Below are 26,845 nucleotides of genomic sequence, written 5' to 3'. Positions count from 1 at the left end.
ATGGAATTTTGACTCAACACAGTATTATTTGGATACATTTTTGTCAACAATAATAATGAAATATAGAAATCTGTTGTGACTCTATTGCTCTGAGCCTGGAATTTACCTCAGACACCAACCCTGTTTCTAAATATACAGCCTGGTTGTGTTGTTTATATGGAGGTTGTTTGTACGTAACATTTATTTTTGTATGTTTTGATAAGTATGTAAAACATGATTAGATATTTACATCTATAGAAGTCTATCATGCAATCATGCAGGTCATGCAATTAAAAATATACATGTTTGATATATTAAAAACTTATTAAAACACTCATATTATTTGAAGAAAACCATTCATTCCTTTATGCATTCATGTAGTGTGTTTTTTGGTGAATGCATTCTAGGGTTAAGAAAATATTTTAGTTGCATTGCACTATTTACTAGTATTTATGGAGGATGTGGATAAGCCAATGTTCTGCCTTCTCCACATGCAAAGAAACGGTTAATAATAAATACAAGATATTAAGGCTATTATCCCCTGAGACTGTTTAATAGACATATTACACACTTGAGTTAATCATTTGCAGGGCTGTGCGTGGTCTCTTTCATGTGATCAGAGCCAAAGCCTGTGGTGGGAAGGGTTGTTTACTTAATTTTTTTCAATATTCAAAAAGTGATACTCATCCCATATATCTCTCTCTGTCTAATATCCAGCGGGCTAAAGTTCAGAGCAAGCGGCGTTTAAGTTGTAAGTACGGGAAGAGTAAATGTGTTGTTGTGTTGCTTCATTGTTTTACCTTTGGGTGAGGAGCAGGGTCAATAATGATGCTAATTTATCATTGCTACTGTTTAATCGACTTGAATAAACATTGTTTTTAATGAGCGTCTGTGTCCCAGGAGCTAACACTCCTATTACATCAGTGCGAATTAGGGTTTTGGCTCAGTGAAGAGCACATTGTGTGGAGCACATTGCTTGAGGTTTTTATTGAGCTGTGATTGCATTAATCCTGTTTATAACCATCTATGTAATGAGGCTGCTGTGTGTTTGGGTTCGGCAGCTCATTTCAGGAACCAAATGATCCTCTGAGCGCTAGCCCTAACTGCTAATACAGTTCTACTCTGCCGATCGCGCGCTTTATTTTTCTCTCGCCCTCCCCTCCACGTTTCTATGCTGACTCCGGTTATTTTCCAGAGGGTTTTTTAGGGGGGATGACAGAAACACAGAGTGAAATGAATGCATTTGGAGTGGGGTTATAGATTGATATTACTCTAGTCGGGTCTGGTTTATGCCGTTTCTCTCTCCTGAGCAATGGCCTCGGGGGTTTAGAAAGATGTGGATCTGTGAACTACTTTGTGGAACCGCAAACTACCCCATGCTAATGTACTCTGCTGTGTGTTTATCTTTTCATTCGCATTCGAGCTAGCATTGTCTCTCTCTCAAATCAAATACTCCATCTCGTCTCCATTCAAGAGCTGACTTTACCAAAACCCAATTTTGCACATGCATTTAAGCTGAAAAGAATAACAACAACCTAATTAAGATATTTCAGCACATTTAGCAGGTGATTAAACCGGATTGTGGGTGTTTTTTTGCACTGATATACCACATGCAAATGTACCGCAAACACATTTTGCACTCGCTGGCGCAAACAAAAGCATATTTCGGCATTAGTAACAGATGTGGCTTTCACTTCGCATTTTTAAGCCAAACAAAGAGTCAAGGACTGAATGATATTTGATGGCTGGAATCAAAGCAAGCCTGTCAAAATGCATTATCTTTGCTGACAAGAATCTCAGCTGAATAAAGCCAATAAATATCCGCAGGGCATGTGTGACTCACTCGATGTTTGCTTTTTTCAAATAGATAAGGTTTTGCGCTAGTCAATTCTGTATTTTTGTGTTAATCGACCTTTTGTTGTTGCAAGTAAATCTGACAATGTGGACTAATCAAACCCTTTTTTAATGTATCGTACACCAAAAGTGGGCAATGGGATTTCATCTCACCTCTGATGTAAGCAAATCTGTTGTTTGGTTCACATTCAGAACAGAAGCTGAGGAAATCAGGTGGTGCGGTAATGGCGTTCCTGCCCTGCTGCTCTGGAGGGATCAGACAGAGAACCTGTCCCTCGTAAGATGACACATTCAGCTGTGCCTGGATTGATTCAGCACCTTGCCCAACTCTGCTTTCCTTCTCTCTGGGGTTTTGTGTGTGTATGTGTGTACAACAGCTCTGCGGTATTGGTGGCTTGCTCTCTGCTTTGCTGCAGTACTTTACACTGGGCTGAGCTACTTTAGCTAGAGGTCTAGGACAGATAGTTGTAGAATGGGATTTTCAAACGGTGTTATGAAGATTAGTTTCAGATTAGATTTGCCTGTTATTCTTTTAAATATCTGTGTAAAATCTGGTCCTGTTTAAAGATTATTGTAATAGAAAGAAAGAAAGAAAGAAAGAAAGAGAAAGAGAAAGAGAAAGAAAGAAAGAAAGAAAGAAAGAAAGAAAGAAAGAGAAAGAAAGAAAGAAAGAAAGAGAAAGAAAGAAAGAAAGAAAGAAAGAAAGAAAGAAAGAAAGAAAGAAAGAAACATTATATAGGAAGAGCCTGTCTGAGTGACATGAAACATTAGCAGTCACAGTTCACGTTGTTTTTACTTGCATTTTAGCAGCGGGGTTATCTGAAATAATTAATAAAACAATAACACATTGTCATGGAAAAACTCCACTAAAGCAGCCCAGACATTTGGCATTGTTGATAGAATATCTGTCTGCTCAAAAGTATTAAAGGGATAGTTTGCCAAGAAATGAAAATTGTCATCATTTACTCACCATCATGTTGTTCAACATGTTGAACACAAAATAAGAAATTTGGGGTTGACATCAGGCATCTATCAACGGATCCATCTATCAGCGGATCCCTAATATATCTGCTGATAGACGGATCCATTGATAGATGCCTGACTTTAACCCCAAATTTCAACCCTGCAGTGAAGAGCGTCAAAGATGTCTATTTACAACATGTTTTTGAAGGATTGATCATTGTAGCCAATCACAGATTGTATGCTGTATGTTGAGTGCGTGATCGGAGATGTTTAAGAATCCGTTCAAAATGCTAGTGGGAAATGCTGATATGGTCACATTTTTTACATTTCAGTACCAACTTGTAGGGATGTGATGGTGAGGAAATTTTCCCACTGGTTAATCGACGTGTACCTACACCTGTAATACTGGTATCACCTGGAGGGGGAGGAGGGTGACGTTGGAGTTTTCCTTCTTTTGCACCCCGCTTTTAAATTGTTAATTCACATGGTGCCGAGCAGAGCGAGTGTTTTCAATTCATTCCTTTGGAAGTTGAGCATCCATAGGAATGAACTGAAAACACTCGCTCTGCTCCGCGCCAATGGACATGCACCAATATAAATGGCTGTGTGCATTTTACTTTCGATTTAGAATTAGTGTAAATTCGGGATGGCTTAAATGATGGGTTCATTATTATTCTTAATGAAAAACACAACAACAAAACAGTACAATGACATGCTCGCTTAAATAGGCGTTTCTACATTTCGCTTTGAAACCAAATCTTCCGCGATCTTGTCAGTCAGCTCCTCACTCTCGTGATGAATGAAATCAGACTCCTGCTGCTGGTCTGTGCTGCGACACTCGTTATTGTGGTGTAATGTGGGATAGAATGAGTGCACTTGATAACGGCCATGGTTTCGGACACTACTACAGATGGCTGTCCCCTCAAATAATGCCCTATTTGAGGGTATAGGGGTTGATTTCGTATTCAGCCAATGTGATTCAGGCGCACACTCAGCCCAATGCATCACCATGCTTTCCCCTCTCTTTCTCTATGCTAACCTTAAAACCACTTCCTCTCTTTGTTGCCCTCTAGAGGACAGGATGAAGACTTTCAGCCTTGTAACACAATAACGGTTACACTCCTAAAACACATTTTTTGCAGTATTCATCAGTGAGTAAGCCATCTGAGGATGTGACTGTGGAGACCAGCCTGTTTCATTTCTGTGGGCTTAGTTTATCCATTAATAGAGTTGTTTGGCACTTGTTCTATTTTTTATTACACCCAGGATGATCATTGTACCATTTCAGCTCAAGAGGCATTTGATTTTAACTAGCGATATCACAAAATCAAACCCTGGGCATACTATTATTGACTCACGCTTATAATGCCATCAGGGGCCATGAATATACAAAAGCGGTTGCATTATATAAGAAATGCATAATGAATGTGCTTCAGGAGTGTATTGATAAAGAAAAAAAGCCTGAGATGTCAGTCTTCAAGTTCTTCGCGTTGATACAATCCTCCATGGCAGCCGTGAAACCCGAGCCCCTGATGGAAATAAACGGTCCCATTTTGTCAATCTTCCCTTTGATGGAAGACGGTCCACAATGCACCTGATGCCAAAGCACCGCTTTTACTTTCTGCCGGACCGGGTATCAAAGCCAATGGTTTGCTGTTCATAAAGCTTTCCCAGTCCTTTAAAGCTCCAGTGATCAGGGCGAAACATCAAAATAAGCATCTTGAATGAAGACGAAACTATCTCTTTGTGGCTTGCTTTGCAAATATGTTCTCGTGCCGTTTAAAGATTCGGATTTAATTGGCTCGTTATGAAGGTGTAGTTGAATTTCAAATCGAACATATTTAAACAATAAAACAGTGCAATTATACAAGACGCTTTTTGAGCAGACTCGAGCTACTCTTCAGTGCAGCGAGGTGTGTACCGTGTTGAACGGTAATGAGCTTCTATTTCCAGAGCGCTCTGTTGACACTCCTCATCAGGTTAAAAGAAGTGCCTCTTTCTTTCTCGTTAACAGCCTCTCCCAGGTGTAAGACATTGTCTTTCAGAGCATACTTAAGTGAAAGCGGTGTTATTTTGCTGTCAGAAACTACATTGGGGACGATATTTATTTATTTAAGCCAACCACATATTACTGCTTGACGTTGAGAACTGCATCACAAAGGATCCCTTTCCACTAACGTTTTTTTCCCCAGTCTGGAATTCGTGAACATGAAAAGGTGGCGTATGTTTTAGCATTTTGACTCCGGTGTGTATGCGAACACTTCAAAGCAGCTGCACAGAGACTGAGAATCACATTTGAATCAAGTTTCATATCTCTAGTGTCGCCTTCTCCCACAATAGGACACAAATGACTATAAATACATCAGAGCGTCGGCATTTCAGGGAAGATGAAGTTTGAATTTGCATAGAAGGGCATCAACATGCTCCACAGTTTGGCTCATTGTACTCAAACAAAGTACGGATGTGACAATACTGAAAAATCTGAAACATTCATGTGATAATGAGACACATGTGGCATGATGAGATATAGCCAAGTAACACTGTTGTTCCAGGATTAACACTCCTACCAACCAATCACAGTTGTTTGTTTTTTGTTATAGTTGTCTTTTGAGGAATCATGAGTAAAGCTGGACAACCCTCTAGCTTTAGTACAGATTATAACATCATCTTTTAATGTTTACTTGTTTAGATGACAGCCTAAGCTCAGACAATGAGGTTCTGGAGATACCCTTCATCAGCAGATATAGAGCGGGAGTGTACGAATGCACCGCAGCGAACGACATTGCAGTGGACACACAGACTGTTGAGCTCACGGTCAACTGTAAGTGCCTCATGAATTTACATCAACATATTCTACACATACATATGTGAAATTGATGACAAAAATGTTACATTTAACGGTATCAAATATTTTTATATCATAACCTTATTTAAAGCAAAAATGTGCGATATGTATTGTTATCGTGTAATACAATTATTCATATTGTGATAAAAGATTTTTGGTCTTATTACACGGCTCTGTGAAATACTTGATTCTGATTGGTCAATCGCAGATTTCAGCTGTATGTTATTCCCAGATAACAACCACCAAAGTGAATAACACACCGCTCATCCGGGTACTATGAGTTATCTTGACCAGTACTACTTATATACTATGTGTCACTCCGCTGTCGACTGTCTGGCGCCATCTTGTGACTGAAAAACACTTAACCACCAGGGGCTACAATGGAAGACTTTAGCATTAAAGGGTTAGTTCACCCAAAAATGAAAATTCTGTCATTAATTATTCACCCTCATGTCGTTCGACACCCGTAAGACCTCCGTTCATATTCCGAACACAAATGAAGATATTTTAGTTGAAAGCTGATGGCTGAGAAAGGCTTCAGATAGGCCTCCATTGGCATTCAGTACATTTACACTCCCAAGACCCATAAAAGGCCCTTAAAACGTCGTTACAAAGTCCATCTCACCACAGTGGCTCTACAATAATTTTACGATGCGACGACAATTCGTTTTTGTGCGAAAAAAAAAAATCAAAATAACACCTTTATCCAACTTGTTCTTGTCTTCCGTGTGTGCCTCCACGACGCATGCGCGAGAATATGACGTAGCGCCGGGGTTCGGGAATCCATGAAATGCACACTTAAGCCCCATTTTGAGAACTACGCCGAGACCTAAAGCATGATCAATGTAGAATCCAACAGCTTAGACACGCACGTCTTCCTCTGCTTGTAAACAAATCACTTCTGGGTCATGTGTCCGAACGCCGGATCTGCGTCATATTCTCGCGCATGCGTCGTGGAGGCACACACGGAAGACAAGAACAAGTTGGATAAAGGTGTTATTTTGATTTTTTTTTGCGCACAAAAACTATTGTCGTCGCATCGTAAAATTATTGTAGAGCCACTGTGGTGAGATGGACTTTGTAACAACGTTTTAAGTGCCTTTTATGGGTCTTGGAAGTGTAAATGTACTGAATGCCAATGGAGGCCTATCTGAAGCCTTTCTCAGCATCAGCTTTCAACTAAAATATCTTCATTTGTGTTCCGAAGATGAACGGAGGTCTTACGGGTGTCGAACGACATGAGGGTGAGTAATTAATGACAGAATTTTCATTTTTGGGTGAACTAACCCTTTAATTTCAACATGGATGGTAAAAACGAATCTTTTCAGCAATGGATATAGTCTCAAAGCAGTTTGGAGCCGTTTTTATTCGCGGAAGCTTTGCGTGAGAGCTAATAAAATATTTAAACTCAAGACAATATTTTGTGTCTAATTTACTAGAGACAAGTAGCCGTGTAATAAGCGGGATAATGTACATCCAGCCGGTTGTTATCGCAGAATAAATCAGTGACGTAAGACCCCTCAGGGTCACTCTGTCGGGGTTTATTCTGCGTTAACAACTGGCTTGGTGTACATTATCCCTTACATATCACCCACACCTAAAAGCATAATTACGTGTGTTTTAGGACTTCTGAACCTACTTTGGGTTGTTTATTTATTTATACATTTTTAATATTATTTATTATATATATTTAATATTTATTCTAATTAATACAATTCTAAAATATATATTTTTTATATGTAATAAAATAAGCAGCGGCCTTATGGTGGCCCGTTAATATGCTCAAGACTAACTCTCTTGTGGTTTTGTGTGTTTAGACCCTCCCAGTGTTTCAGATGGCAGAGATGTTGGCGTGACCCTGGGTCAGAGAGGTGTCCTGCAATGTGAGGCAGATGCTGTACCCGAGGCAGACTTTGAGTGGTACAGAGATGACAGGAGGTATGGCATATCACTTCAGGATATTCTTCTTCATCTGTTCCTTTCTTTGGGATAAAACCGTAACCTAGAAGTATATGGAATTATAGATGGTTACAATGACAATACTGAATTTTGATGCCAATATATGAAATGTCTTTAACTACTATGTACTAACATTTAAATTTATAATTTGGTACAATACACGGTAATTATTTATTTTACAGTGTCCTTGTTACATATACTTACCTTAGTAATAACAGTAAATTATGCATAATTACATGCAACTAACCCTAAACCAGACCCTAATCCTACCCTAACCCTATAGTAAATGCATGCAGTTACTAAATATTACTCCGTATTTAAAAACATAATAAAACTGTAACAATGACACCTTAAAATAAAGTGTAACCCAATGCACTAATGTTTGGTGCAATACATTTTACTTATGTTTTGTTACACCTAAAATTAATTTCTGAAGTTACATCTATAAAAATACATAATAATTATTATAATATTAACCCTTTCCTAACACCTTTACCCACCCTTAAATCTACCAAACCATGAAACCTGTCCGTAACCTTACCCGCATCCCAATCAGGATCTCAATCAGGGCCAGATTATCCATAGACGGGATTGGAACAGCCAATAGGGGGGCACCAAGTGATTAAAATAATGACTCGGGTTGGGTACCGAAAACCGGGGCTAATATGGTACCGGTATCTATATAACCGGTATGTAACCGGACCGAATCAGAACGCAGATTTCGGTGCCACTTAAATTCAAACGTGCTTTCAAACTTTGGCTGGCACCGAGCTAGAGACAGACGCGCTCTTCACATATCACAACTATTCAGTGTTTTCAACCACATCATGTTTATTTTAGGTTTCAGACATTTAAATGCTCATAAGTACTAGCAAAAATACACACTGATGTGCAGCAATGACAATCCTTTCAGACAGATAGAATTTGACTACATGTTTTATTCATATCAGATACACATTATATAGTTAACTCTATAGTTTACTCTATTCTTCTCCCAGTTTTTCATGCGTTTCATGAGACTAGGATGAATTTGTGTTGTAAATCCGACAGACCCGATTCTCTGAGCAAACTTACACTTGCGCCACCTATCGCGCATTATAGATCAACTAACACACATTCACTTACACATATTTGAAAATCAGAATATCAGATAGTTTATGACATAGTTAACAAGCTAGTGAATATTTTGAATAAAAAAGAAAAAATGAAATGAACCCGATACAGCTGAGCTGTCATACAGCGCTATTGGTGTTATTAATAATGTAACTGTTATTAGGCCTATTGTAGTTGGATTAGGTGGCTTAGGTTTTACTGTGAATTTGATAAGTAAATTATGTTTTGTATCGATTTACATTTATATATTTAAGTATACTTTAAACGTTGAATAAATTGTTAATTAAAAATTAAAAAAATAATTCAATAAAAAGCCACTCTTTAATGTCATCCACCTCGTTTTGTGGCTCTTTTTTTTTTTTTAAGTATCGGTTTAGGCACCGGTGCTATTTTTCTGTGATCCGAGAGAGCGCGACAGTCCCTGCTTAATGAGTGACTTTGCCTGAGAGAACTAAGGCCTAAAGTGTAACCAGACTAAACTTTTGCTGTGATATTAATCTAATTTTATTTTCGATTTCGGCTTCCAAGGCGGCAATGTGTGTGCGCGCTGCAAAACAGACCGATGTGCACATTATACTGTCGGCTTCGGGTGCGTGTCTAAACCATCTAATACACAACACCTAGCCTATGTCAAAACGACCGGCTAGGAGAGTATTCACTTAAACACAGTTCATATCTTAAATGGGCGTAAATAGTTTGGAGAAATGGGAGAATTATATTATTAGATCTGCATTCGGTCTTAAAGGGGCAGCGTCTAATAAACCTGCTGACGATTGAGCCATTAACTCTTTTATACACTAGGGGGCGCTATTACGCATTTTCTGAATGAGTACAGAATCTCCTGATCAAAACACAGGCGAGGAAGATGCCAAAAAACAAGAGATCGTATGCAAGCGGATGCATATGTAAAATAACATGATCATCAACATTAAACATCATATGAATCAAAACGGTGGTGGGGAAAGAGTTCATGTGATTCAAACAACAAAAGGCAAAGAGAAAATTACTCGCAGCTCTTGAATGAATAACTGTAGCTTTAATAGGCATTAATGTATCAATTTATACAGTGTGAAAACTATGCAGTTATTTTACATTTCATTACTTTATTAGATTTCGTTTGTGGGCCATATTACACTATTTATTTCATTTTTGTATTTGGCACATTTGGCCACCCTAGGGCACTACACTGTGTTAATCCGGGCCTGACCTCAATAGCAGCAAGTGTTTAGCAATACAAGTACATTGATAAAAGCACTTAATAATTAAACACACCTAATATAGAGTGACCCAGTTTTTTTTTTACTACAACTGATTCGTACAGTATCAGCTAGTTATTGACAAGAATTGTATTTCCTGTACAGTATGTCTGTAAGATTTATAATATTGATAAGTGACACTGAGAGGTGAAGGACAAATATACTTCAGTAGCTGTACACGTCTGACTAGATGTGCTGTCACACATTCACGGTTTTCAACGGCAAAATACTTCACATTTGAGTGCCTTTGGCTGGATGCGTCTCAGTATGTTCTCTCAAACTGTCTTTGATGTCAAGTGAAGAATAAGTTGTCACAATGTCGTATCATAATTAAATGTGCATAAGCGCGCGTGTGCATGTCCCTCTGCGTGCCGCTGCCAGAAATTCAATCCTGCAGTTTTGCCTCCTTTGAATGTACGCAGGCCCGCTGCAATCTGCGTCCGAAAACGTTGATGCTGTCATAAATGTAACCTCAGGCTTCAAAGGAGGCTCTGATGTAGCATAAACAAGGCCGGGCTGATTCAAGTCCCCCCATTTGCTGACTGTTTCCCAGGATCTTCAATGGCTTTGATGGCATCGAGATCGAGGATGCCGGAGGACTTTCAAAGCTGACTTTCTTCAACGTGTCCGAGGCAGACTACGGCAATTACACCTGCGTCGCCATCAACAAACTTGGGAGCGTCAACACAAGCATCGTCCTATACGGTAGGTTTTCAGTAGTTGATGGTTTTAATTAAGCTTTCAAACTCTTCGGAGCCTCTTCACAATTCTGCCATTACTTGAATGTACAAACGGTCTCATTTTTTGCTCCAACTTCCATTCAAACGAAAGCAGATCTTCCATCTGATAACACTGTGAATTTCTCCTTGGTAGTTTCTGACCCGTGCAACTATTAATCTCTGAGATTTCCATCTCAGGATTCTTCTTCGTTTGCTTTTGATTCATGTTTTTATGTTTGTTTTTGTTGATGTAGAAATAATTGAGCCCACTAGTTCAACACTATTGCAAGGTTAGTAGTGTGCATGGGAATGCGGCGTCCTGATCTCCTCCTGAAGCATGTTCCCGTGCTTTTAATATGCTAAGAAGATGCAAACATGGTTATTTTCACATCAACCACAACGTGACGAAGCCAAGTTGTTGATATGGCACTGGAGTTTATCGGCGAGGTCGACGCACAAATTTTCCCTGATTTGAACAGGGTAATATAATTGTCGCTCCTCGTCTGACAGAATGTGATTGTCAGATTGTAAATTGGCCACTTGCTATTCCTATTAAGGGGTTATTAGCTTAAAATCCCATTTTTGTAATGTCAATAATATATTCAGCACATTGAGTGACAGTCTCAATTGCCGTTCGGGGATTGGCCGGCTCGTTCTGCCTTCAGTCACTGTGGATTGATGAATAAGTCTCTGTTTTCTCTAGCCTAAACATGTTTCTCTTTCTCTTCTTTCACTTTCTTTCCTGTCTAACCATCCTCCACCATGGCATGGCTTCATTATGTCAATGCATGCTCTCATCCGCTGTTTGTAAGTACATGTTTGCATCATATGATGTCTTTTGATGTTTGTGGAATTGTGAGTGCTTCGTTATTACTCGCTTGATGAGAAATGTACTTAAAGGAAAATTGTCATCATTTACTTTCACAGGAACTGGAAAAGAAAATGAAATACCGTTCTCTAGTCCGTGCAATTACAATGGACGGGGAGCGGAGCTTTCAAGCTTCAAAAAGGATACATGAAAATATCCCAAAAGTGCTGTATTCCAAGACTTCTGAAGTCAAACCATAGTTTAAGAGCATTAGTAATGCTCAAATCATGAAAGAATTATTCTTTTGAATCAGATTCGATCCACAAAATTAATTTGAATTGGACTGATTCGGTCCTCTAGATCAACTCGCTGACACAATGGTCTAGTTGCAGCGGTTAACAGCTCACTGGAGGTGAAGATTATCAGTTGACTTTCAGTCTGTTCCTCGCGCAGATCTGTCGTTTGACTTCTGAACACGCACACCGTGATACTTTTATGGTACTTTGCATCCTTTTTGAAGCCTGAAAGCTTCAGTCCCTGTTTATTATAGAGGCATGGAAAAGACTGACCATTGTATTGTTACACAGAAGAAAGAAAGTCTTATTTTGGAATGACATGAGGGTGAAATGATGACAGAATCTTTATTTTTTGGTGAACTATTCCTTTAAATGTACATTTGCCCCTTACAAAAAAAGTATTATGGTCTTACTCTTACTTACACAATGGTTTATGGCACATAAATCATACAGAAACATCGTATATATCAACTCAATATACCATGGTGCTGCTACAGTAGGAGAAACCGGGGTCAATTTATTTGTCTAATTTTCTTCTTCCCTACTAACATTTTTGTCTTTTGGTATAAAAACTGTAAATGTGTCAACAGTAGTGCTACCATTAATATGCTTATGTTGAGAAATATTGATTTTCAGACAAGAAATGAAAAATTATAGTGCATTTATAACAGACGCATTGAGATTAACCAATAAATCTAAAATTGGCCATTGATTTAATACTTAATATAGGTTTAGAATAGTTTGCATATTATATGTGTATTACACTCCGATTACTTATGAATGGGAGAAAGTGCAGCGCCCAATATGGCGAATAAGCCCCGCCTTCTAAATGAAAGAGCCAATCGTTGATTAGTAAAGTCACTGCAATTAATCGCGTCACTGCAGCTGCCGTTAGAAGCTCTGGTTGCTATAGAAACAGGCAGGCTGAAAAATACAGTTTTTGTCATAATTCAAGGATTTAGAAACCAAATTTATGAGACAGTTGTCGTCAGATTTCACTGGTGATTTTCAAATATGACATTTAATCGTAAGCTTGGCGAACAGTTTTGGAGAATAAGAGCTGCAATTGCATGCCTGAGAGGCGTTTTAAAGATGGCCGCCGAGTGAAATGAACAACCTTCACCAAGACCATATTTTAAAGATGAAAAGATTTCAGTCTCACAGTTTTCATAATAAGGTTTACTTTATCGCAGAGTTGAGATGAAATGTGAAAATATGAGCTAAATATTAGCATGTGTTAACTTGCGGTCTGTCAAAATAATTATTTACAAAAAATACATTCTCCTTTTAAACCTCTTTTTATCTTTACTGAGCATGTGCTGAGTAAATATCACTCTAACCTGTTTGTGATCGAAGACGTCTAGTGTGTTATAATTGCCTCTGGTCTTTCCTACTTTTTTGTAAGGGGTCATTCCTCGCCTGCATGTTGTTGAATGTTGTTACTGATTTGTCCTTGTATTGTCCTTTAATGTTTCTTCTCTGCCAAGAATAGAAATCTTGTCCTGACCAACTTTTCTCCACTGTCTGGCCTAAAAAAAAAGTGTGGGATTGGTAACCATGTCCTCTCTGGAGAGTCATTAATTGTATTGAATTTGATTGTGAGAACCTCACATTAGTATAATTACACTTGTGCAGGATTTACTCTAAGCTGTGGCTGCAGAATAATTGGATAGCTGTCCCTAAAGAAAGTCTACCGTACTCTCCTAAATCCAAGGAAAATTAGACTTCCGTCTAAAAGGCCCATCAAAGAGAAGGATTTAATAGACAGCCATACTAATGCGTGACATAAGGTCTGTTTTGTTGGGACTGAAAATTGGTGCTCTCTGATCTCTCGCACCAAATGTGAAATAAAAAAGGGAAATGATGGTGATGGTAAAAAAGAATGAGATGGGAGGGAAAATGATAACTTTGACACAGCTTTTTCCGTTCTCTCGCTAATGTTTTACGTTAGGGGTGCTCCGATTGATCGGCTACTGAGCGCTATCGGCTGATAATCGCTTTGGGACGTTTGATTGGCGGTCACTATAAAGGCCGATTTCATGCTGACGACACATTAAGACGCGTGAGCTGCCATGAGAGGTACGGCATCGTCTCAATCTCTGTCCGCTGCGGGTAAAATAATTATAATTATGAAGGTGCAGGTACAATTCATATTTCTTTATTAAATAACTTCCAAAGTAATTTGAGTAAAAAACTTTTCTGTGAGACATAATTTCACAAACAGCACGAGTGTGTCTCTCTCTCTCTCTCTCTCTCTCTCTCTCTCTCTCTCTCTCTCTCTCTCTCTCTCTCTCTCTCTCTCTCTCTCTCTCTCTCTCTCTCTCTCTCTCTCTCTCTCTTAAAATCCGCAAATGGCTTCACATCAGCACATCGAGTCTGCACTATAAGAGCTGTACAGTTGACACAGAATTTGTCACATGCACAATCGAGGCAGTGTCGCATCATCGCTAAAGTTTAAAATTAGAATTTTTTTAAGTCTTGCCAGTGTTTAAACCGCTCAGTACTCGCTCATGCATGTACCAAAGTGCGCTTAAATGGTCAAATATACACAAATGTATGTACAAAATTACCGCCTTGACGAGTAGGCACGTAAACACAGTCGCTTTTGTCTTAAAGCGATAGTTCACCCAAAAATTTAAATTCTGTCATCATTTACTCACCCTCAAGTTGTTCCAAACCTGTATGAGTTTCTTTGTTCTGCTGAACACAAAAGAAGATATTTAGAAGAATGTTTGTAACAAAGCAGAGAGAGCAACCATTGACTACAGTAGTAGGAAAAAAAATACTATGGTAGTCAATGGTTGCTCTCTTTGCTTTGTTACAAACATTCTTCACTCTATCTTCTTTTGTGTTCAGCAGAGCAAAGAAACTCCTATAGGTTTGGAACAACTTGAGGATGAGTAAATGATTACAGAATTTTCATTTTTGGGTGAACTATCCATTTAAGTAAACAGCTGAGAAAGTTGTGTAACAGTATATTGGAGCCGTGCAGCTCATAAAGTGACAGCAGCCTAATAATCCTGCTGTTGTCTCTGATTTTTTTTCAGTCTTTTGTTGTTTGATTAGCATTGATGACAGTCACTGCTCTTGAATGATTCACTTTTGTTACCTTAATTATAAGGATTAATCTGTGTTTAGCTTATTCAGGGAAGACCATCCAGTATTATTTAACATTTGATTCCTCAATACTACTGTTAGGCCTACCTGGTAATTTCTATCTGTAAATGTCTTGTTTGCTCTTTTATTACTGATAAATAGATCGAAATCGGTGATCGTATCGGCAGATATTGCTTCCTGTGATCGACGATCGTGATCGGCTCCAAAAATCCTGATTGGAGCACCCTTATTTTGCGATCCCTCAAGAAACTTTTGAGTTCTTTAAAGGAACACACTTTTTTTTTAACATTTTCCAACAGTTTTACCGTTTTTGAATCCATTCAGCTGATCTCGGCTCGGTAGCACTTTTAGCATAGCTTAGCATAGATCATTGAATCTGATTAGACCGTTAGCATCTCGCTCAAAAAATGACCAAAGAGTTTAAATATTTTTCCTATTTAAAACGACTTTTCTGTAGTTACATCGTGTACTAAGACTGAGGGAAAATGAAAAGTTGTGATTTTCTAGGCCGATATGGCTAGGAACTATACTCTCATTCCTGCGTAATAATCAAGGAACTTTGAGCCGTCCCATGGAGTGCAGCGGCGCAATGATATTACACAGCGCCTGAAAATAGGCTAACTTCCGTCAACATAACCAACATGACAACCTGCTTGGACAAGGAGCGTGCTGGGGACTATTTTCAGGCACTGCGTAATATCATTGCGGCTCAAAGTTCCTTGATTACTACGCAGAATGAGAGTTTAGTTCCTAGCCATATCGGCCTAGAAAATCACAACTTTTCATTTTCCGTCAGTCTTAGTACACGATGTGACTACAGAAGAGTCAAGTTTTAAATAGGAAAAATATCGAAACTCTTTGGTAATTTTTTGAGTGAGATGCTAACGGTTTAATTCAATGATCTATGCTAAGCTATGCTAAAAGTGCTACCGCCAGACCCGGAGATCGGCTGAATGGATTCAAAAACGATTCGTAAACTCTAGGGGAGTTGGAAAATGAGCCTACACTCTAAAAAAATACTGGGTTAAAAATAACCCAAGTTGGGTTGAAAATGGACTAACCCAGCAATTGAGTTGATTTAACCCAATTGCTGGGTTAGTCCATTTTCAACCCAACTTGGGTTATTTTTAATAGAGTGTATTTTATAAAAAAGTGGAGTGTTCCTTTAAAAGCGAACGCAAAAGCATTGAAATATCTTCCTCCCATCTCATATTTTTTCCATTACCATGTCCTTTTAGGGGCTCTGTAAAGATCTGTTCCCACCAAGAGAGTAAAAAAAATCTTGTTCAATACATTAAACTAATTCAACTTTACATCTGTTTGTGTATATGTATATACTTGGGGTTGCATGAAAACTTTTTTTAATTGACTAGTTGGCCAGAAAAGTAGTAGACAAGTCTGTTGTACATTATGTAAATGACTCGCCACATGCCATCAGCAGTTTCTGACAAGTCCCAATCTATCCTGGCTAACACCGTAAAAATAAAATAGATTGCTTCTATTTTAAAAGTGTAGTTGTCTACACTGTGTACGGTGCAATGTCGTGTGCCGTGTAGACATTCAATAACAAGAATGTATCCCATGCAGCTGATGTATCTCCTCTGCCAGAGTCATGCTGCTTGTGTTGTGATGAACGCCGTATAAAACGCCTCACCCTCGCTTATAGATCCTGTCAGCTTCTGGACAGTGTTCAGCGCAATGTGTGTACATCATTTTATGTGCATAATTTACACATGATGTTTTGCTTCCGGAAGTGTTCAGCCCAGTCATTCTCTTGACTGACTCCTGGGAAAGCTAAGACTATAGTTTGAATTAACGCAATTTCTTTAACATCGGCAAAAACAACCCGAAACCTTCACATAAAAATCAGTCTACAGGATTGCATAGTTTTTTAAAGTTTAATTTCAAGCTGTTCACACATTGCCAAGAAAAAAAGCGATTAATGCATTACAAATCTTACATCTTGCCCCTTTGAATAGACAATAGTTCTAAGTATAACATTCTGTTCACTTTTTTTCAATAAATTCACAATGCTTCATGGAAGTGGGTGGTGGTTAATGAGATTTTTGCTATGGATCTCATTTCCATGGTAACCATACTTTCTGATGTTTGCAAGGAGGATTGTGAGTAATGTAGTCCTTCATTGGGAAATTGACTATCAAGCATGATTTAATTAATATTATTATGTTTTTAAATGAGGCTGAATCACACTGGACGTGTTGCCTTCACTGATACATATTTCATCACGTAACAGCCATGGAGTCTTGGTAGGTCTGGCTTGAAAGGTTTATATGTTAAAAAAATCAATTTCCCTATGGAGGAAATGAATGGGATTTTGACTTGTGAAAGCTGACTGTTGAGCTCCATTGAACAAATGCAGCTGAAGTCTGAGTAGTTGACTAGTCGGTGCAACCCCAAAAATATAAATATACACACATACAGTGCATTTCAACACTGAACATGTCTCAGGTCAGAATGAGTGTGTATTGCATGTTAGTTGTTGTTACCATATGTTTGTTTTTTGACTATCCCAAAGACTAAAACTCTACCTGATGACAAGGTAACAAACCGAAGACTAGCCACATGTCTCCTGCTAAACCATAATACAGAGCTGAATCTCACAAAACCATATCCAGGTCAGATTTGACCATAAAATCTAAATGAAAATTAAGAACCATTCAGATATAGTACTGTTCAAAAGTTTGGGGTTGGTAAGCCTTTTTAACGTTTTCTCACCAAGCTTGCATTTATTTAATAATTGTGAATTATTATTATTATTATTCTTACAGTTTAAAATAGCTGTTTTCTAATGTAATACATTTTAAAGTGTTATTTATTCCAGTGATGTAAAAGCTTTATTTCAGCAGCCATTACTCCAGTGTCACATGATCCTTTTCTTAATCATTCATATACGCTGATTTGAGACTCGAGTAACATTTATTAGTATTATCCATGTTGTGCTGCCTAATTTTTATCTAAATATTTTTTTCAGGAATCTTTGATGAATTGAAAGTTAAAAAGAACTGCATTTATTTGAATTCGTTTTTCTTACTGACCGCAAACTTTTGAATGGTAATTAACAATAATAATAATTTATTTTAAAACTTGCTTAATTTTTTTCATGGAAAAACATATTTTTCTTTTGATTTTAGGATGAAATCTGATCTTCTTGAACGGTTTGAGATTCACCCATATAACTTTAGCTTTTTGTATTTTTACTGATCAATCTGTTGGTATTTTCATCAGACGAGCACTATGACACCTTGTTTTACTCGTCTGCCCTTTAGTAATCTGGTCAAACTGCACCTTCAGTGATTAGCTTGTTTATGAACAACCGCAATTACGGCTGACCTCAGTGGTTGACCGGTCAAGGATGTGGCGTACAGTAGGGTAATAATGGTGTGAGCGCAGGGAGACGGGATGTGCTGGTTTAAAAAGAGGAGAACAGATGCTCCTACGATACAAATGTGACCACTAAAGACCCTCACTTAGATGTTAATCTGCCAATCTGGAGCGCTTTCGCCCCAGTTAGATGACCCGGCACCACAGAACAGAACCATGCCAGAAATACTCTAGTTTGACTTGATGAATATTTTTAGGCAGAAAAAAATCTCATTTGGACTAAAATATTTCAGCCTGGTCTCATTGTTAATGTGTAGGCATTAATATGTAACTTTCAAAGATACAAAATATACTTTTTTGTAAGTTTGGACAGATGCTGAAACGTATAATATGGACATATCGGCAACATTTAAACGTAGCATGTTTAAGTTTTTACAGCTACAAAATGTAAGAAATGCTTTCGAATCTTTAAAGACATCTGTATAATTTCCCTTTTACCATTTTATAGATGAATGTAACATCCATTAACCCTAATACCACATCTAAACATACCCGTTTTATACATAATATAAAAAGAATGAAACACAATGGACAGAGATGTTTAGGAAAATGACAACTTTCGTAACAATATAGCATTAAAAAAAATTTACGCTGCTAATCCTATACCGCTAAACCTACTCCTAACCATTTATAGTTTTGATATAGTTTTGTATGAGAATTTAAGAATTTAAGTTATTAATCCATGAAAATGTTTATCCGGCTTCACTCCGAGAATGCGCGCATTTCCCAATTTCAAATGTGCATCGACTGAAACACGGCATGATTGAGGGATTGATATCACTGCCGTAAAACATTAGGGCTGGGTATCGATTCAGGTGTTCCAATACGATTCTCAATTCAAATCAATGAATATAGATTTAATACAAATACTATAGGGATTTATAAAAAAAGAACAATGAACATAAGTTTACAAGTGGGTAATTAAAAAGAAATGAAGAGCCACAAACTCTTTTTATTTTAGGTACACTCGGGTACATTAAAACAGAACCCATCTATTATTTCAAATGCATACAATTGTTAAATACAATACAATTTTGATGCAACTTTATTCTAAAAAATTTATCTGAGATGTATTTTATAGAATTTTGTTTTAATGGATATTTTGATACGGATATTCTAAAACATAAAAGGGATATTGGAGGATTTTCAGCAATTTTCAGTACACGACAAGCTTTTCTTGCGATTTTTCTCCCGTCATGTGTGCAGTTACTTTTCATTCACGAGAAGTGCGTTCATACCTGGACACAAGTAGTTGCTGTGGTAATGAACAACAATACCATAACGTGCTGACTTTTATTTGTGGAAATCTGTTTATAATATAAGCTATTAGGTTTGAATTATTGACTCAGTTGATTTGAATATGTCTATAATGGCTAACGTACGTGCTTAAGTGAACGCTCAAGTGTAATTCAATGAAGCATTCACATGTATGTGATCTATTTTTAGCAGTTGTGTGCTCGGCTGTGGGGGTGTTGCAACGTCTGGATGATGTCTCGTCAAATGGTTCCGCAGATTTGTAGTATTACTACAGCATTTCACCTCAGCATTACAAACGTTGACAACACACCGGAAACCGCCATTTAAGCACTGAATGAATGAATGAATGACAGGCGTGCCTGACATCTAGTGGAGAAGACTAGTAATTAGATTTACGTTAATCTTATGTTTAATGTTAGTGGAAATAAATATGGAAAAAAAATCGTTTCGTGGCCTTTGAGAATCGATTTTGAATCGACCACATTTTTAAAAACAATCGAAAAATCGATTTTTTTGCCCAGCCCTATAAAATATATTGTAACACTTCATGAGGGTGTGAGTTTTGAATTTGCATTCATCATAACGAGCGCAGGATTTGACGTTTACGGTCGTTGAAGAGAAAAAAAAAGTAATTGCGACTTTTTAATTCTAGTCAGAATTGCTTGATATAAAGTCAGAATTGTGAGTTATAAAGTCATAATTACATGATATAAAGTCACTATTGTGACTTAAAGGGGCTATATACAACTTTTTCCCCAAAATAAACGTAACAATAGCCTTTTTATTTTACCATTTATGACTCAAACATCTCCTGATGAGCATACTGACACCTTGTCCGCTCACAGTGGGTGCACCTATAAGCCTTTATCCTATTTTTCCTATTTTCTGTCGGGTCGGATTTTTCCCGCGCTGTCTGCGGATGTGACGTCACCACCGCTGCGAGAGCGAGCAGAAAATAAGAGCAGTTCTGTTTTTTGGCCACAGGTGTCAGTCGCGAGTTTAAATTTCAGAAAAACGTATATAGCCCCTTTAATTGTGTTTTTTCCCCTCAGAATTGGACTTTATAACTCGCATTCTGACTTTATACCATGCAATTCTGACTTTATAACTTGCAATTGTGAGTTTATATCACAATTCTGAGAAAATAAGTCAGAATTGCGAGTTATAAAGTCACAATTGTGAGATATAAACTTGCAATTGCGAGGAAAAAAAGTCAATTGCGAGATGCAAACTCACAATTTTTTTATTTTGTGGCTAAAATAAGCTTCCATAATTGTCAGTCCCTATGTAGGAAAAAACGCCTTTTGTGTCTCACGGCAAACAAACGAAATATTACAAAATGGTTAAACAATTAAAGAAATATTATTCATTTTAAGGTTTTTAAGTGTAGTCTTGTTTAACATGATGTTATACTCCCAAACGAGAAGTCACGAACAGAGCGAAATGTTATTATTTCTTAAGTATATGAGTAAACTGTTTAATAAATGCGACTAAAAACATTTCAGTGATATCCAAACTTTAATGCCACGATTTTAATATTCATAAATAGGAATACAAATTTGTACGTTAGTAAAGTTGTTCATACGTAAATATTTTTCGCTTTAATGCTGTCAATATAATACGTTTCAGTATGTATGAAAATGTAAGTAAATGTATATGTGGTAGAACTACACTTCATGTAAAAATACACACGTATTCTCATGAGATGACGTTGAAAATCTGCCTAATAGCACCAATGGAAATGATTTACTAAATCTTTTTGAGTTCATATTGCATGTTCTGTGTTCCTGTAAAGTGTTGTGTTAAATATTCTCTCTTTTAGCGGAGACGGCTTCTCTTTTAGAAATGACTTCATCCGATTTAGAGCAAACAGCCTTTGAAAACAGTGATTTGTGGGAAGGTACACAAGCTTCTAAATACAGTACTCAACTACTAATCACTTCAAACTCATCGACAAAGAGGAGCTGCTATAATACACTAACGTAGATTTAACAAGAATTGCTTGACTAGAAAATAGCGGTTTAATGCAGTAAACCTAGAAAATGCTGACAGCTGACACCTTTGAGAAGAAGAAAAGATAGCATAGAGGAAGTGAGATCAAATCAGAGGTGCAGATGCGTAGGCGAGCGGCCTACATGCGAGTTCAGTGACGTTACAGACAGTCTCGAGAATAAAAAGCAGGCAGTTTACAGCGTAGCTGGAGACCGAAGCTGTTTTTGCCTGACGCGTGTGAATCTTTTCAATGCTTTAGGACCCGGAGCAGTTCAGGACGGCAACAGCGGCACGTCAACGGTCTTCACGCCCACCTGTCTACTTCTCATCGTGCTTCTACAACTCTTGCTCAAGTTTTGATGCCGAAGATGTTTTCAGCGGATGAAAAAATCACTGTTTGTGTGGCATCACGCTCATCCTGGAGTCAAAAATCGTGCATGGGTTACCAAAAATGCCTGGAAATGTGCATGGGGTACCCAAGTACTTCCTTTTAATAAAGTAATCATGCATTTCTTTTGTTCATAATAGTTTAATAATGTAACTTCTCTTACATTGCTAATTATCACACTGTTTTGCCCCACCGAATACACTTTTGTATTCCGTAAACGCAAACGACGGAGAGGCATGTCTAATTTTAAATATTTGATTTTATTTATTTTTGTGGCTGTCATTTTAATTTTAACTCGGTAACTCCTTAAGAATTCATATAGAATACAGTGTGATACGGGAATCATTATTATTATTCAAGTCAAAGGCATGCGATAAGGAAGGGCATATTACTTTTTTTTTTTTTTTGTCGCTGTATCATAACTGTACAGCCAATCATAATAAGCAGCAAAAAAGACACACATTTTAGCTCTGTATGTTTCATTTTGAGTACTTCTAATCTACATTTTAGCATTTAAATGCAACCGAAAACAATGCGATACATATCAGTATGTTTTATTTCGATTATGTTTTGATGACCGGAGCGGCACAGTTGGACTATGCAGGGCCAGAAGCTCTATAAAATGATTTATTTACACCACAAAGGAATAAATCAGATGTTGGAGACATGTTAGTGTATATGGGATGACAATGTATGAATCAATGTTGTGTAACACCAAGTTATTGGATCCGTTATGAGAGCCCAAAGAGCAATCTGCTAATACCTGTTGATTTGTTGGCGACAAACTTGACATCAAACATAATTTTTTATTACCACGGCAGTTTTTCAAATGGCTTTTTGTTGAATTTTGTCCAGATTTTGAGTTCTACAAACCAAACCGGGCGCTTGAATGCTCTTTATTTAAACACTTCTCGTCATCGTTCCTGCTAACATCTCTGTATGCATATGCATATATCTAACTTGTACAAAGGGAAAATATGCACACTTGTTTTTACTAAAATTGTGAACCTGTTTAATACAATGCAACGTTTTCTATTTTTTGTTATTCCCTTTTTCAGAAGCTGTGTAATTTATTTCTCAAAGGGTATTCTAGTAGATACAAGCTCATTGCAGTTACTCATTGTGAAATCTGATGTCTAAATATTGTGCTTTTGGAAAAAGTAGATGAGACTCTGACTCATTTGTCTGTCATCATCTCATCATGAGCAGATGTCTTGTTACTATCCATATTCTGAGGGGGGGAAAAAGAAAAAGAATAGTTTCTGGAACTTACCATTGCAGTATCAAGGTGTTGTTTGACCTCAAATCCATATTAAGATTTTTTTTTTTCTGTTTTGTTGCAATGTTTCCACTTTATTCCAATTGTGGTTAAAGGAATAGTTCAGACAAAGATGAAAATTGTCATCATGGCGTTCAAATAAAAATAAATAATTGAGCATTGATTATAAATAAGTATTCCTTATTTAGCCACTAAAAACGTAAATGTTTGTCTGAAAACTCAGACGACTTGAAATGTGGTGCACAAGCCATACGGACCATTTTTATGATTTCTTTTCTTGCTATTTTTGGAGCTTAAAAGCATCTGTCCTCATTCACTTTCATTGTAATGTCGAGACATTCATCAGAACATATTTTGCGATATCTGGAAAAAAAGAAGAGTAAATGATGGCAGTTTACATTTTCGGATGAATTATCCCTTTACTTAAAACCACGTATTGGATACAAATCAGTGGATTTTAAGCACAAGTTGTATGTTAATGAAAGGGAATGTCATGTATGTGCAAAGTTTAATGAGTGACAGTGTGTGTTCTTGCCACTAAGGTGTATTATTCAACATTTTTCATTTAATCTTTTTTTTTTTGATGTGGGGAACTTAACCATACTACACTGTTTTAACTTTAAAAATAAGTGTTCGTGCTGCCTTACAATTTTAAGTTGAGTCAACTCAAAATGTGAAGATGTGAAGTGACAACTTGGATATTTGAGTTGACTGAAAGTAAATTTTTTAGTCCGCACCAACACTTACTTTTTTAAGTTGAAACAAAAACATTTTTTACAGTGTATGAACAGTCCACATATTGCATATAAAGACAGATCAGTGAGACTAACCTGACAACAGTTAGAAATCCACACTTGCGGCACTATTTAAACCACAAAAAGAAGCACCTTGTGATAAATAATGATGTGATTTCCTCTGGGGAAGACAGAGTTTGGATCAAAGAGAAGGCGATCAATCAAAGCACTGTATTAACAGAAACACAGGGCTCGTCTGTGCATGGCTGTAATGCAATTCATATGTCCAACGTGGTGCAAAGAATTGACTTTTTTTAATTTTATCCCACCATTCAACCATTAAAACAACCAGCCTGGAGAAGTTCACTTTGTTCCGCTGATCTCTAGTGGTTCCCTGGAGAGGAACAACTTATTAAAAGTATTTTAACTCCTTGTACTGTAAAGAAATTGTTTCGTCATATGTTTTTTCCTTTAATGGCGATGGTGTGTTCATATTTAAGACTTACAATAATAAAATGTTGTATCTAAATAGAATTGGTCTGCAGTCTAATTGCAATTCTTAAATGATGCTGGAGGATATGAAGACTTTAGATGCTTTTCCGCCTGACGTTTTTCTTTATAATAGGTTTCTACCCAAGTACCGGTACTTCTGAATGGGCTGAGGCTGAGATTTAGTGGGTTTGAAGTGAAAGTATTTTATGGACGTATGCTATATGCGGAGAGCATTCACTCAGTATCGTCATCTCATTTTTGACCCAAGTGGCTTTTAGAGGCTTTTGCATCTGAACTCTTCATATACCCAGTATATATATTCAAATATATAAAATATACATGCATAATTAAATATCATCTCTCTGAGTGGCCATATGGTCTCCTTTTTATTTGAACACAAGGTCACTGCTTGCATGAATGTCGTGTGCTACTTTACACCAGTGTATAATGAAACCAGCAAATGTCAATTTGAACAAAGTGACTGTCACAGTTTTTACCTAAATATTTCTCAGGGTGGGTTTATATTTAAAATTTCTATATATGTATAGGCAGATACCTCCGTTTTGGCTTCAGGGGAGCCATTTCCACTGTAAATGCTGACTTATGCTGCGTTCCAGACAGATTTTTACCACCTCCTTCTAGGAAAAAAATGCCTTAAATGGCACTCAATGTCGGACATTCGGCGGGTGAACGCAGCGAGACGCGTCATTTGACGCCACTTGGCACGTTCTCCTTGCAATGAATATGAACGTAAAAAAAAACTTTAACATTAGACATTAAGTTCATGTAATGTTACCTTCATTTTTGTTTTCGTCAGCTCAAAGCGATTTTGTTATTTTTATTCTGTTTTGCCATAACTGACACAAAAACACGATATACTCTCACTGTGTCATGGCGACATGTGGTCAACATGTGAATGTGATGTGTGATTGACTGGAACTCGCTGAGGTCTGAGGTGGGACATTTAATTTGGGATATTACCACGTCCAACCTCATCTGGAATGCAGCATTAGTATCAGGGCATGTTGTCTCACTATATGGTTTAAGTTGACAATGGCTTCTGCCATTAAATAAGTTAAATTAAAGCAATACTAACCAAATGCAGAACCGCAGAACCATACGCCACAGCAGTTTCAAGACTGTGCCACCAGACCAGCAGTCTCAGACCAGAACTTTAAAGGGAAAGTTCACCCAAAAATGAAAATTAGCCCATGATTTACTCACCCTCAAGTCATCCTAGGTGTTTATGACATTCTTATACCTGGCTAATACAAGCTGTATAATGGCAGTGAATGGCAGTCCAAAATGTGAAGCCCAAAAAGTGCATCTATCCATCATATAACTACTCCACACGGCTCCGGGGGTTAATAAAGGCCTTCTGAAGCGAATTGATGGGTTTGTGTAAAAAAAATATCCGTATTTATAAAGCTTGGAAGAGCCAGGACATTTTTAATATAACTCAGATTGTGTTCATCTGAAAGAAGAATGTCATATACACCTAGGATGACTTGAGGGTGAGTAAATCATGGGGTAGTTTTCATTTATGGGTGAACTATCCCTTTAAGGTGGTGATTATAGCATCATTAAGGTTAGTGGTGGTGGGTGGGGCTAGGATATTCATTATAGTGGAGCTTGTAGTTATAGTGAAGGTTAGGGTCGGGTTAGGCGATCATCGGCTCCATCTTAACTTATGGTCTAAGGCTGCAGTCCTGAACTGCTGTCACGCATCTGCCACGTTCTTTTAAACCCTCAAAAATGTATGAACTAGCAAAAAAAATTATAAAAAGATGGTATAAAATGACATTTAATACATGTGACAACTTGCTCTGGTGTTAAATTTTGGCTGGGGCGGAAAATTTTATTTTCTTACATATACAGTTGTGGTCAGAAATATTGGCACCCCTGGTAAATATGATCAAAGATGGCTGTAAAAATAAATACGCATTGTTTATCCTTTTTATCCTTCATTAAAAAAATCACAAAAATGTAACCTTTCATTGAAGGAAAACAATTGAAAATGGGAGGAAACTCATATTATGAAATAAATGTTTTTCTCCAAAACACGTTGGCCACAATTAATTGGCACTCCTAAATTTTTTATGAGTAAAATGATGAATGAAAATATTCCCATTCATATTGACATTTTTTAGCACACCAGGGTGACTAGGAGCATGGAATTGTCCAGCCATGACTTACAGGAGTATAAATATGAGGGAACGCAAAACACTTTCAGTTCTTTTACTTTAATGAAAGGTTAGATTTTTTGTGAATATTTTTTATGAAAGATCAAAAGGATAAATATATAAAATATATTTTCACAACCATTTTTGATCATATTTACCAGGGGTGACCAATTCTGACCACAGCTATATGTAGGCCTATATAATACCAT

At 37.4% G+C, this 26,845-nt stretch overlaps 1 protein-coding gene across 14 annotated transcripts in view; it reads left to right on the top strand.

Moving 5' to 3' along the window:
* The window catches only part of ntm (neurotrimin), a 633,991-nt gene that overhangs the window by 509,576 nt on the left and 97,570 nt on the right, over positions 1-26,845 (top strand). For 2 of the 14 annotated variants that reach the window (XM_079804858.1, XM_079804851.1), the window contains 6 exons: positions 5,486-5,617; positions 7,459-7,579; positions 10,523-10,674; positions 10,943-10,978; positions 21,391-21,468; positions 21,820-24,487. In XM_079804858.1, the coding sequence (XP_079660984.1) occupies positions 5,486-5,617; positions 7,459-7,579; positions 10,523-10,674; positions 10,943-10,978; positions 21,391-21,468; positions 21,820-21,920 (620 nt within the window). In that variant the 3' untranslated portion in view covers positions 21,921-24,487. Of the gene's footprint in view, positions 1-5,485; positions 5,618-7,458; positions 7,580-10,522; positions 10,675-10,942; positions 10,979-21,390; positions 21,469-21,819; positions 24,825-26,845 lie in introns of those variants that run through there. The other 12 variants (XM_079804859.1, XM_079804857.1, XM_079804862.1 and 9 more) reach the window with 7 other exon arrangements.

This window comes from Gobio gobio, assembly GCF_949357685.1.
Source record: "Gobio gobio genome assembly, chromosome: 22".
NCBI lineage: Eukaryota > Metazoa > Chordata > Actinopteri > Cypriniformes > Gobionidae > Gobio > Gobio gobio.
This window is presented reverse-complemented; position numbering and strand designations above follow the sequence as displayed.